General features: G+C 42.1%; 1 protein-coding gene across 2 annotated transcripts in view; it reads right to left on the minus strand.

The window, feature by feature from the left end:
- The window catches only part of LOC144509341 (ribosomal protein S6 kinase 2 alpha-like), a 243,804-nt gene extending 230,355 nt beyond the window's left edge, over positions 1 to 13,449 (minus strand). The window contains exon 1 of one of the 2 annotated variants that reach the window (XM_078238029.1): positions 13,078 to 13,449. In XM_078238029.1, the coding sequence (XP_078094155.1) occupies positions 13,078 to 13,140 (63 nt within the window). In that variant the 5' untranslated portion in view covers positions 13,141 to 13,449. The remainder of the gene's footprint in view (positions 1 to 13,077) is intronic. The other variant, XM_078238030.1, reaches the window with a different exon arrangement.
- Between the last annotated feature and the right edge of the window lie 1,111 nt (positions 13,450 to 14,560).

Below are 14,560 nucleotides of genomic sequence, written 5' to 3' on the forward strand. Positions count from 1 at the left end.
CTGCCACAGCAGATGGTGGAATTTGAATTCAACACAAAAATCTAGGATTACGAATCTACTGATGCAGATGACACCAAGATTGGAGGCATAGTGGACAATGAAGAAGATTATCTCGGATTGCAACGGGATTGTAATCAATTGGGCCAGTGGGCTGACAAATGGCAGATGGAGTTTAATTTAGATAAATGCGATGTGATGCATTTTGGTAGATTGAACCAGAGCAGGACTTACTCAGTTAATGGTACGGCGCTGTGGAGAGTTACAGAACAAAGAGATCTAGAGGTACATGTTCATAGCTCCTTGAAAGTGGAGTCACAGGTGGACAGAGTGGCGAAGAAGGCATTCAGCATGCTTGGTTTCATTGGTCAGAACATTGAATACAGGAGTCGGGATGTCTTGTTGAAGTTGTACAAGACATTGGTAAGGCCACACTTGGAATACTGTGTACAGTTCTGGTCATCCTATTATAGAAAGGATATTATTAAACTAGAAAGAGTGCAGAAAAGATTTACTAGGATGCTACCGGGACTTGATGGTTTGAGTTATAAGGAGAGGCTGGATAGACTGGGACTTTTTTCTCTGGAGCGTAGAAGGCTGAGGGGTGATCTTACAGAGGTCTATAAAATAATGAGGGGCACAGATCAGCTAGTCAATATCTTTTCCCAAAGGTAGGGGAGTCTAAAACTAGACGGCCATAGGTTTTGTCTTTTAAAAAGCATTTAGATGGGAATAGAGGGATATGGGCCAAATGCAGGCATTGGGACTAGCTTCGAGGTTTAAAAAAAGGGCGGCATGGACAAGTTAGGCCGAAGGGCTTGTTTCCATGCTGTAAACCTCTATGACTCTATGAAACCATTGTCGAAAAAACCCATCTTGTTCACTAATGTCCTTTAGGGAAGGAAATCTGCTGTCGTCACCTGGTCTGGCCTATATGTTGACACAGTAAGAAGTTTAACAACACCAGGTTAAAGTCCAACAGGTTTATTTGGTAGCAAAAGCCACACAAGCTTATATGTTGACTCCAGAGCACAGCAATGTGGTTGACTCTCAACTGCCCTTGGGCAACTAGAGATGGGCAATCCACGCTGGCCAGCCAACGACATCCATGTCCCACGAATGAATAAAAAAACATATCCTTACTGAGCCACCGGGTTTTAGTACAGGCTCTATTTGTGTAGCCCAATCACTTATAGTAACTGGTTCAATGACTTCTGTTTGGACTAGTCTTTCTAGTTCTTCTTTGACTTTGGTCTGATGGCGAATAGTACTGTTCTGGCTTTGAGGCATTTCAAATTGAACTTCAACTCCTGTCATTGAGTCAAGTGATTTTTCAAACACACGTTTTTATTGTTCCAGAAGTTGTTGTAGATCAGTCTTGCTATAAAACCAGTTGATTTACAGCTTCCCTGTTGAATTAAAATTTTCCCAAGAATGCCCTACCGAATAAAGCAGGAAAGTTCCCACGGACAACATGGAGGCAACTCTGCTGTTTGCCCATTCACCCTAATGTATCCTTTTAGTGGTACAACCTCTTCTGTGTATGACTGTAGGATAACATTTGATGGTTTATTTCCAATGGTCGCCATTTTGTGGCATTTCATCAAACTCCTATCAGCGAAGCTGCTTTAGCAGCCAGCTCTATTGACACTGCAATGTCTACTGCTGATTTAAGAGTCAGTGCTCTTTCAGTGAGCAGCTTCCTGTGAATAGTTTCATTAGAGAGTCCACATACCAAGCTATCACAAAGAGCATCATCAAGAGGTGCAATATCTACCTAGCCTTTGCAAAGTTGCCACAAACTATGAAATGCCTTCCTCCAGCTTCGGCAGTGGAACCTAAGTCTTTCTGCGATAATGAGTGCTTTTGCTCTTCTAAGACCGTAACCAGTTTGTCATCGGTTTTAACTCCTGGCTTTGCACTTCTTCAGTTTTCCCCTCTTCCTCTAACAATGCAACAATATTCTTCTGCCTGGAATTCTTCCTTTTCCCAAGTAATAGTTTCTTTAAGATCTCTCAGACTTTTTTTTCCTGTCCGTTCCCACAGCCCATTTTACTTTGTCACGTATGTGGTTTCTACAGCTTGGAAGTCTACTTTAACGATAAGTTTAACTTTTTTTGTAGTACACTGGAGGTTTATTTTCCTTGGCTTCGATCATTTATTTGATCCGAAGTTCAGGGAGTTTTTTCCGAATCCGGTCGCAAAAAACGTCTCCGACTCTCGTCGTCAGCTTCCTCTTTGTTACGTATTGACCGGGAATTACAGCAAAGAGAAAAGTAATGAGGTGCCACACTAGAGCGTTTGATGCAAATAAAATGCAGGTTTAGAGTCATAGTCATAGAGGTTTACAGTATGGAAACAGGCCCTTCGGCCCAACTTGTCCATGCCGCCCTTTTTTTTAAAACCCCAAAGCTAGTCCCAATTGCCCGCATTTGGCCCATATCCCGTTATACCATCTTACCTATGTAACTGTCTAAATGCTTTTTAAAAAGACAAAATTGTACCCACCTCTACTACTGCCTCTGGCAACTTGTTCCAGACACTCACCACCCTCAGTGAAAAAATTGCCCCACTGGACCTTTTTGTATCTCTCGCCTCAAACCTATGCCCTCTAGTTTTAGACTACCCTAGGGAAAAGATATTGACTATCTAGCTGATCTGTGCCCCTCATTATTTTATAGACCTCTATAAGGTCACCCCTCAGCCTTCTACGCTCCAGAGAAAAAAGTCCCAGTCTATCCAGCCTCTCCTTATAACTCAAACCATCAAGTCCCGGTAGCATCCTAGTAAACTGTTTCTGCACTCTTTCTTGTTTAATAATATCCTTTCTATAATAGGGTTACCAGAACTGTACACAGTATTCCAAGTGTGGCCTTACCAATCTCTTGTACAACTTCAACAAGACATCCCGACTCTTGTATTCAATGTTCTGACCAATAAAACCAAGCATGCTGAATGCCTTCTTCGCCACTCTGTCCACCTGTGACTCCAATTTCAAGGAGCTATGAACATGTACCCCTCGATCTCTTTGTTCTGTAACTCTTTATTTAGGAGATGTTGTTTGTTCTAGCTCCAAGATGGAAGAGCCTCAAAAGCCTGCAAAATTCCTCTGCTTACGTCACTACAAATCATGTGACATTATATCAGCAGAAATGCAACAACTTTAAAGACATACACATGGAAATGGTAAAAGGGTCGTAAACAAAGTGGGGCTGATTAGGCACCTAGTAGCAGATTTACATATGGAGACAAAGGATATGTCAAGGTAAATTAATAAGTTTCATCTGTCTTTACCAATGAAGATGCTGCTAAGTCTTAGTGAAAGAGGGGGTGACCGAGACATTGGACAATCCAAAAATTGACGAAGAGACGATAATGAGATTCTGTATTTCTAAGTTTAAAAAATACTACGGCCAGGTGAAATGCATCCAAGGCTACTGAGGGATGTATGTACGGAAATTGTGGAGGCACTGGTCATAATCTTCCAACCTCCTTGGATACAGGGGTAGTTTTAGATAACTGGATAATGGGATATGTTACATGATTTTTTTTTTGAAGTATAAGGATAAGCCCAGCAACTATAGATCCACCAGTTTAACCTTGGCATTGGGGAAGGTTTTAGAAACAACAAATTAGGACTAAATTAAAAGTCACTTGGGCAAATGTGTATTGATTAAGGAAAGCCAACACAAAAGGGAAAATTGAATTAAACCAACTTCCTTGGGTTTTCTGATGATGTAACAGAAAGGGAGTTTGTTATTCATTCATGGATTTGGGCATCACTGGCTGGGCCAGCATTTATTTCCCATCCTTAATTGCCCTTGAACTGAGGCCATTTCAGAGTCAATTGTTGGGTGAAGGTTATGCAGTTAATGTGGTATACATGGACTTCCAAAAGACATTTGATAGAGTGCCACAAGGCAGACTTATCAGTAAAGTTAGAGCCCAGGGAATGAAAGGGACAGTATCAGCATCGATATAGAATTGTCTGAGTGAGAGGAAGCAGAGAGTTGTGGTGAACATCGGTTTTTCAAACTGAAAGATGGTGTACGGTGGCGTACTAATGTGTTAGGACCCCCATTTTTTCTTCATTTATTAATGGCCTAGATTTGGATGTGCAGGGCACAACTTCAAAATTTACAGAAGACACAAAACTTAAAGTATTGTCGACTGTGAGGAGGATAGTGATAAACTTCAAAAGGACATAGACAGGCTGGTGGAGTGGGTGGATAGATAAGATGACAGATGTCTAATGCAAAATTGTGAAGATATTCATTTTGATAGAAAGAACAAAGCTGGGAATTTGAAACAACGGGTAAAGTTATAAAGAAACAGAGACCTGGGAGTATATATGCAAAAATTATTGAAAATGGAAAAGTCAGTTAATAAAGCATGTACACTGTTGGGCTTTGTATGTATCGGCACAAAGTATAAAATCAAAGAAGTCATATTAAACCTGTATAAACACTGGTTGGATCTCAACTGGAGTATTGTTTCAGTTCTGGGCACCATGCTTTAGGAAGAATATGAAGGTTGCAGAAAAGATTGACAAGAATGGCTCCAGGGATGAGGCAATTCAGCTACATGGATAGATTGGTGAAGCTGGAGCTGCTCTCCTTATAGAAAAAAAGATTGAGAGGAGATTTGAGAGAAGTGTTCAAAATCACAAGAGGTCCGGACAAAGTAGAAAAGCTGTTCCTATTTGTGGAGGATTGAGAACCAGAGCATACTTATTTAAGGTGATTGGCAAAAGAAGCAACAGCAGCAAGAGGAAAAACATGTTTAAGCCATGATAGGTTAGGATGTGGAATGAGCTACTTCAGAGTGTGATGGAGGCAGATTCAATTGAGACCTTTGTAAAAGAATCAGACAATTAGCCGAAAAGAAAATATTTGCAGTGCTATGTTAAAAAAGGCAGGGAAGTGGAACTAGATTAGTTGGTCTTGCAAAGAGCCAGCATGGCCATGACAGGGAAAATGACTTCATTCTGTGTTGTAAACATTCTACGACTGACACCAATATAAATTACTATTTTCATCACAGGGCTATAAAACAAGATGACATTAACTTGCAATTTGTCTTGCATTCTCAATGCCATATCCTCAGCAGTTTTTTTACACCTTCTTCTAGCGTTTATTAGCAGTAAGTTTAAGAAAGCATTATCCTTCCAAGTATCATACAGCAAGTGTCTCTGGGACATGTACCTATTTGCTGTTGCATTCTATCTACTAGGAGGCACGAGTCAACAATTAGTCACTTAGACTTGAGATACTTTTGATAAAACTAATCACATGCTATTCTTAAAGATTTGCTACTCTTACAGGCTCCTGCTTCTCATCAAGAAAACCAAGGGAAGCTTAGGGTCCTACTTATTCAAATAAAACAATGCAATAATCTTGCTACATTCCATGGTCCGGGGACCCACAGATGAACTTTAGTTTACCAAGACTCTTCAGCTTCCACTCAGTTGCATTAGAATTGAAAAGAGCCACTGATTTTTGATTATGTCTCAACACAATTTCAGAAATATCAATTACAATGAAACAGCGAAAAGATCAGCCAGATACAACCACATCTTAAATTTAATAGTGATATCATGAGAAAAGATCTTCCACCATGCAGCCACCAGCAACTGGTTCATTTCTGTTGCATTAATGTAAATTTTCATGATCAGGATATTTTAATATTGCATCCTTCTCAAAGAACCATGACAAAGTTGCTTTAATGAGTGAATGTACAACTTAAGAACATGACATAAACACTGGCACGCCTCAACCAAGAGATCACAGCACGAGTCAGAAGCATGAATGATCAAGTAATTTGTTCACAAAGCAAGTTATGATTTCAAAAGATGCCAGAGAAGTGCCATAGTTAAGACTAGAATCAAAAGGATCCAAGTGCCATGAAATATGATACAAAATAGTACAATTGTACCTAATGGACTCAGTTTCCAATCACTACGTGCACATGTTTAAGAATATATAACCATAAGTTAGTTTATCACGTTAGTCATAGCAATGTCTCAAGAATAATATTTTGCCTAGCAACAGCCATTCTTAAGCTAAATGCAATTGTTTGGATTTCATAAATAATAATTGCTGGAAGTGTAGAAATAAACAATATTTGCAGTAATAGCAGAGAACAGAGTGCTAATGCGAGTTTGATTCCCATTCTGGCTGAGGTAGATTTGGGACCGGTCTCCTGGCCCTGCCCCTGATAGAGGAAGGCAATAGCTAAACCAGCACTGGAAAAAGGCCAAGAAAACAGATCAGAATGAAGCATCAGCAAACAATGAGACAAGGAACTGCCTTCGGGCAGAGCACACATGAATAAATGAATTGTATTTCTGTAACACTTTTAACGTAATATGTTCTATGGTACTTTACAGGAGCATTGTAAAAACAAAATCTGACACCCAGCTACACAGGGCAGATAACCAAAAGCCTGGTCAGAGGTAGGTTTTAAGGAGTGGGGATGGAATAAAATCCATAGAACTCCTACAGTGCAAAAGGGGGCCATCCAGCCCATCAAGGGCTGGACTGATCAAGTCCGCACTGATTCTCTGAAAGAGCACCTTACCCAGGCCCACCACCTCCCCGCCTTACCCCTGCAATCCAATGCATTTACCATGGCCAATCCACCTAACCAACACACCTTTGGACACTAATGAGCAATTTAGCATGGCCAATCCATCTAATCTGCACATCTCTGGACAGTGGAGAGGAAACCAGAGCACATGCAAATTCCACACAGACAGTCACCCAAGGTCAAAATCGAACCCAGGTCCCTGGCGCTGTGAGTTATCAGTGCTAACCACTGCCATTGTGCTGCCCATTTAGAGGTTAGATGCTTATGAGGACTGAATTAGAGTGCAAATATCAGGAGGTTGTAGGGCTAGAGATTACAGAAGCACAGAGTATAGTCATGGAAGGACTCAAAAACAAGGATGAAAAATTTTAAATCAAAGGACTGCTTAACCGGGACCCAGTTCAATCAGTGAGCATGGGGGTGATACATTAGCGGGACTTGGCACAAGTGAGGACATGGGCATTTGGGTGATTATCAAGTTTACGAAGGGGGATCAGCCAGGTGTGTGCTGGAATAGTCAAGTCCAGAGACAAGGAACTGCCTTCAGGCAGAGCACACATGAATAAATGAATTGTATTTCTGTAACACTTTTAACGTAATATGTTCTATGGTGCTTTACAGGAGCATTGTAAAAAAAAAATCTGACACCCAGCCACACAGGGCAGATAGCAAAATATGCATTGGTGAAGGTTTCAGGAACAGATGAGCTGAGGCTGGTCAGAGTTAGCCAATGTTATATGGATGGAAAGAGACTGTCTTACTGGTGGTACAGATGCGTGTTTGGAAGCTTATCTTGAGATTAAATATGGCAGCAAGGTTGTGCACAGTCTGGTTCAGCCTCAAATAATTACCAGGAGAGAGAGAGAGAGAGACACACACAAGAAAGGTAGCTCGGACTGTAGAGAATGACTTTGGTTGTCCCAGGTTTAAATGGAGGAAATTTCTGCTCATCCAATTCTGGAATCTGAACAATACTTTAGGGAAGTGCTGCCGAGTTGGGTGTCTTCAACGTACAATAGAAAACGAATGTGTTTTGGATGGTGTTTGCAAAGGACAGTATATAGAGTAAAATAGGAGGGCATCCAAGGATAGTTCTTTATGATGCATATGAATAAGCAGGAGTAAGCCATTTAGCACCTCCGACCTGTTCTGCCATTTAATAAGACAATAGATGATCTGACAGTAACCTCAAATCTACATCCCACCTATCCCTGATAACCTATCACCCCCTTGGCTTACCAAGAGTTTATCCACCTCTGCTTTCAAAACATTCAAAGGCTCTGCTTACACCACCTACAGGAAGAGAGTTCCAAAGATGGATGACCCTCAGATAAACAATTTTGTCTCATCTGAGGCCTTATTTTTTAAATGACCCATAGTTCTTGATTCACCCACAAGAGGAAACATCCTCTCCACATCCACCTTGTCAAGACCCCACAAAAATCTTATATATTTCAATCAAGTCACTTTTTTCTCTACTACACTCCAGGCCTGTCCGACCTTTCCTCATATGACAACTCACCCATTCCCCAAGTATTAGTGTCCCAAGATGTGTAAGTGTGATAACCCTCAGAACTTACATGGGGAATCCCTAATCAAACTCCCATGGTAATAAGCAACTGCCTACATTGGTGGAACTCATCTCCCGTGCCCTTGATAAGGCAGACCCCAAGTGGGTTCAGTGTTCTATCATCCCAGATGGGACTCATTTATACGCACCACAGGGTTGTGGTTTAACCTTTGCTTTGTGAATAAAACTTTGTTAATTCCAGTTGGCTTCCTGAGTTATTACAATACGTTAGCAGGATAAATACATGGGGGATAGGGCCTGGGTCACGGGGATGGGGCCTGGGTAAAATGCTTTTTCGAAGAGTCAGTGCAGGCCCAATGGCCGAATGGCCTCTTTTGGACTGCAGGAATTCTATGATTCTATTAGTCTGGTAAACCTTCCCTAAACTGAATCCAAAGCATTTACATCCTTCCTTAAATAAGGTGACCAATACTGTACATAGTACTCCAAGTGAGGTCTCACGAGTGCCCTGAACAACTGAAGCATAACCTCCCAACTTTTGTATTCATTTCCCCTCAAGACAAAAGGAAACCATTCCATTTGCTTTCCTACTTACTTGCTATACCTGCTTGCTAGCCTTTTGTGATTCATGCAGTGGGATACCCAGATCCCTCTGCAATCTCTCACCATTCAGATAATATGCTTCTTTTTAACGGTTCACATCAAAATGGGCAATTTCACATTTTACCCTATTTGCCAGATCTTTGCCCACTCACATAACCTATCTTTTCGTAGCTTCCATATGTCATCTTCACAACTTACTTTCCCACCTGTCTTGGTGTCATCAGCAAATTTGGCAACATTCCTTCATCCAAGTGATTTATATAAATTGTGAACAGTTGAGGTCCCAACACTAGTCCCTGTGGCACACCACTCATTACAACTTGCCACCTTGAAAAAGACCCATTTACATCTACTCTCTGGGTGGGATTTTCCAGTCACGCTCGCCCTAAAACTGGAAAATCCCACCCGAACTCCATGGACCTTTGCATGGTCCACCCCCACCCGCTGCGATTCCCGTAGCAGGTGGGATGGCAAAAATCCCCCTCTGGCTGGCTAACAGGAAACAATGGTCTACCCATGCCAATATGTTACCCCTCACAACACGAGCTCTTAATTTCTGCAATAAACTTAAAGGTGGCACCTTATCAAGTGCCTTCTAAAAATCTAAGTTCATTACATCAGAACATAAGAACTAGGAGCAGGAGTAGGCCATGTGGCCCCTCGAGCCTGCTCCACCATTCAATAAGATCATGGCTGATCTTTTTGTGGACTCAGCTCCACTTACACACGTGCTCAGCATAACCCTCAATTCCTTTTCAAAAATCTATCTTTGCCTTAAAAACATTCAACGAGGTAGCCGCAACTGCTTCACAGGGTAGGGAATTCCACAGATTCACATCCCTTTGCGTGAAGAAGTTCCTCCTCATATCAATCCTAAATCTGCATATAATTATGCAAAGACGGGTGGCAGTCAGATGACTGGACAGAATGTAAGGAATAACTCTGCCACCGGTCTTTGCACAATTATGTGCTTTTTGTTTAAGTTTGATACTATCTCTAACCTTTCTAGTCAACCAAGGATTGTGTCCATTCAGTGGGCTTTCTCATTGGAATGTATCTATTCTATGCATTCTGAAATATCCTCTTAATTGTTTGCTACTGCACTTCTATTGGCCAATCCCTTGATCTAAATTGCCAATTCACTTTAACCAGCTCAACTTTTATGCTCTCATAACTGCAGTTATTTACATTTAAAAATAGAGTCTCAGACCCCACTCCTTTCTCCCTCAAACTGAATGTAAATTTCAATCACATTATGGCTGCTGCTATCTAGGGGCACCTTCCCTATGAGATCATTAATTACTCCCATCTTATTGCACAATACTGATCTAGTATAGCCTACTGTCTGGTTGGGTCCAAGGTATATATCAAAGGCAACCATGCAGGAGCAGGAAGAAAAACTGCAAGAGATACTCTGGCTACAATTGGATAGATAAGATTAGAATGAGGCGAGAATAGTTCCACCCAGCTGGACCATAGCATAGAGGCGTTGAAGGATGGTGTGATCAACCATGGCAAAAGCTGCAGATAGTTCAAAGAAGAACAAGGGAGGATATTCTACTTTTGTCTTGGTGCCTTTGATAAGAACAATTTTGGTTTGGTGTTGGGGTGGAAGCCTCAATGGGTGGATTGAAACATGGAGTTTTGGTGTGTTAGGGTCCTGGACCAGAATCCCAAATTACATTAGGAAGCTAGACTGGACCCCAACAGTTTTTCTATGTTGGCATAAATGTGAGGATAGGATGCTTTGCTCCAGGAGTAATTCCACTGACAAATTAGAGATCTTTGAGATTTAAAAAAATTTTATTTAGTAACACAGCTTAACTAGAACTCTAACAAATGGAACAGCTATATTTAACAATATGTTAAAAATGAAAAGAAACTCTCATTTCTAACTTATCACTGTTTCAGTTCCAAATAAACAACATTTTCTTACAGACTCAAAATTTCCACTTTAAATACAGTTTGCAACCATCTTTATACTTGTTATAAAGATTGTACACAGTCTCGAAGCTTTCAGAAAGGTTTTGATTTTTGGAGCAGCTTGCAGATCTCTGTTTTTAAACAAACCCCAGTCAGAACTCCAAAAGCTGTTTCTCTTTCCTACAAATCTAGCTCCTCCCATTAGCCACATCATTACTTGATCCTGCCTAACGAAAGCCACATTCCATTCCTTTAATCAAAACCCCAGGGGACCTTTTCTTATTTTAAACAGAAGTTCATTAGCTCTTTTTTAGTCAACATTACATAGCCAAAAGGAGCAATAATCCTCCCCTTCCAGCATCTGAGCTGTAAGTTTTCCAGAGACACCAAATGTCTGCAGAATAGAGCTGAATCTGGAAACAGTCCCTTTGAACATTATATATCTATAGCAATAGCACAACATCATCACAGGAAAGATGGTACAGATTCAAGGACTATGGAAAGAAAAGAGTAGTTGGAGATGAAGCGATAATTCATATGGAGAGTGAGATTAATTATTTTTTTCTTGAGAAGAGTTACAGACTTGTTCAAGTGGCACTTTGTTTTTGAATTATGCAAACTCAATTTAACATCAGAACATTCTAACTGGACAATTGACACTTTTGCAGCAAGACTTCATCCAGCACTGTGGGGATCCGATATCAAAACACTTTCTTGAAACACAGGGCTGCATCGTGACACAGTGGTTAGCAGTACTGCCTCACAGCACCAAGTACCCAGGTTCAATTCCAGCCTTGGGTGACTGTGTGAAGTTTGCACATCCATGAGTTTCCTCCAGGTGCTCCAGTTTCCTCCCATAGTCTGAGATGTGCAGGTTAGGTGGAATGGCCCTGCTAAATTGTCCCTTAGTGTCCTTAGATGTATTGATTAGGGGGATTAGTGGGGTAAATATCTGGGGTTACAGGGATAGGGCCTGGGTGGGATGCTCTGTTGGAGAGTTGGTGAGGACCAGATGGGCCAAATGGCCTCCTTCTACACAATAGGGACTCTATGATTCTCTGATTGAGGGCATTTAATGGATTTGATCCAGTAAGGCTGCAGGTGACTGTCTTCCCCTCTGACTTACCTTATAAAACTATTCTAAACAACCTGATATTTTTGAAGAATTATATTTCTGGAGTCTGTTGCTTAACTGGATATAATATGCTCAATTATTTTGCTGTCAGTTTGAATACTTGATTTTTTAAAGAAAATTTTAATGAATTAAAAGATTGAGCAAGTCATAAAATACTTAATTTTGCTATGTCAGTTTCTAATTTACAAGTGAACTGTAATGGTTTATCCATTAGTCGGTTTACAATAATACTGTCCCAGATCCGATTTCCTCCCCTAGAAAATGTTGGGTCGGTTGGTTCAGTATGTTTCTTTCTACTTTTGTTCAACATCCAGCTGTTCATTTTCTAAGCTCTGCTGCTCATCTCTAGTGGATGCAATAAAATTGTTCCAGTGCATTATTTAGCAATTCTGCTCTGGATGCACTTCCTCGCCCTGCTGCACACTGTGTATATGCACATTTCTCATTCAGGTTTTCATTCTGCATTAGAGGGCCCTAACCTGTCTTCACGGAGTGTTTGCCAAATCACTACTTTGATTGGAAAGAAAAGATAATGGGAGAGGAATCCATTTGGTAGCTGTGTTGGGGGGGGGGGGGGGGTGCAAGGTCATAAATGCATTCAATAAAGTGTTTATAATGTCATAGGAGCCATGGTCCTTTTTTGTGTGTCATTCTCACCACAAGCCGGTGCTGCAATGTGACACAATCCATGTCACTGTACTTGCCAAATAAACGGGTTTGCCACACATTTTTTCTTATACAGATGATGTCCCTTTAAAGATGTAAATATGTCTTAAAACTTAACAATTCCCAACATTATTAAGTCAGCTAAATCCAAAGTTAGAGACAGTCAGCGCACAAAATTACACAAAGAAGGTAGGGTAACACAAAGCATGTAACTGCCAAGCGTACGATCCTTCCAGGTTTGTTTTAAGTCATGATTATTACCACGGTGTGGCAACATAACGAGCATTTGCAATGCCATCGGTAACAGAATTGTTATTTTGCGGACTCGATCCTCTACTCGATAAATTTCAATTGCGCCCCGAGTCGTAATGTTCTACTTCATTAGACTGTGGTTTCAGTGAATTCCCCCATTGCGAAGTGTGAGGGTTCATTGAACACACCCTTCAAGTTGAGAGGAAATTCCCTCAACATAGATCATTCACACTGCAGCTTCTCGGGTCAGCTCACTTCATCCTGACCCGGTTTAAAAGCATCCTGTGTGCGTGTCCGCCCCCCACCCCGTGTAATCGACATTTCCCCTGTCGGGCAGTTTATACTCCCTCCATACGATTTATTTCCCGCTGCAAATATTTACCTCGGTCTCCAGGTGAATCAGGTCCACTTTGGGCCAAGGACCAGCTAACTGTGCCAACGGCATCCTGCGACCGGCTGAGGAAACGGGACGAGAGGGCGAATGAATCCCTGTCAGGCTGTGTTTCCGGAGAGAGAGAGTTATCCCGCTCTGGGGCTGGGGCTCTTGTCTCGGAGTGGGTGCGGTGAGACAGGTCTGTGCACACAGGACTGACGCCTTGGTCACTCTATCCCGCCGAGTGAGGTGAGCAGCGCTCCGGGTCCCGCGCGCGCTCTCTCTCGCTCTTCCCTATGCGCGAGCTCCGATCACCAACCGCCGCTCAGCTCCGGCTCTCTCGCGCCTGCCACCCCAGAATCGCCACGCGCCCTCGACGTCATCGCGTCGGGCGACATCCGTACGAGTTGCCATAGCTCGGCGCGAAGCGGTGGTGAGGGGGCACAGACACAGGTACTGTGTGTGTGTGTCCGTACGTAAAGCTCACTTTGGATTTAAGAGCAGCACAGTGGTTAGCACTGCTGCCTCACAGCGCCAGGAGCCCTTGTTCGATTCCCAGCTTGGGTCACTGTGCGGAGTCTGCACGTTCTCCCCGTGACTGCGTGGGTTTCCTCCAGGTGCTCCGATTTCCTCCCGCAGCCCAAAGATGTGCGGGTTAAGAGGATTGTCCATATTAAATTGCCCCGTAGTGTTGGGGGGGGGGGGGGGGTGGTCTAGCTAGGTTAAATGCGTGGAGTTATGGGGATAGTGGTTGGTGCAGACTCGATGGGCTGAATGGCCTTCTGTACTGTAGGATTCTATAATTGTCACAGAAACCCTGATAAGTGGCACATTGATTAGCACTGCTGCCTCACAGTGCCGGGGACATGGGTTCGATTCCTGGCTTGGGTCACTGTCTGTGCGGAGTCTGCAGGTTCTCCTTGTGTCTGTGGTTTCCTCCGGGTGCTCTGGTTTCCTCCCACAGACCAAAAGACGAGCTAGTTAGGTGCATTGACGATGCTAAATTCTCCCTCAGTGTATCCGAACAGACGCCAGGGGATTTTCACAGTAACTTAATTGCAGAGTTAAATAAACTTAAACTGATATCTGTGCCAGTTCTTTGAAAGACAAATCGCAATTAGTCTTGCTCTCCTGCTACTTGGTTCTAATCAACTTCATGTCCAAATACCTTTTAAAAATTTTGTAGAATCTGCATTTTTTAAATCAACCTTTTTTTTATTGGTACCTAATTGTAATCAAAAAAACTAATTCAAATTAAGTCCAATCCCCACGAGGGTACAAACAAGATCCAAGCTGACAAGACAAAAACATTTTTTAATTCATTCAATGGGCATCACTGGCCAGCATTTATTGCCCATCCCTATATTGCATCCCATCTTGGGCTTGATCAAACAAGCTCCAAGCTGGCAATATGAGGCATTGAACCCCCTTGATCTAATACTTTATCTTAGCCAAAAGGTCGAGATGACTTTGAAAGATTGCATTAGGTAAA

This window comes from Mustelus asterias, chromosome 21, assembly GCF_964213995.1.
Source record: "Mustelus asterias chromosome 21, sMusAst1.hap1.1, whole genome shotgun sequence".
NCBI lineage: Eukaryota > Metazoa > Chordata > Chondrichthyes > Carcharhiniformes > Triakidae > Mustelus > Mustelus asterias.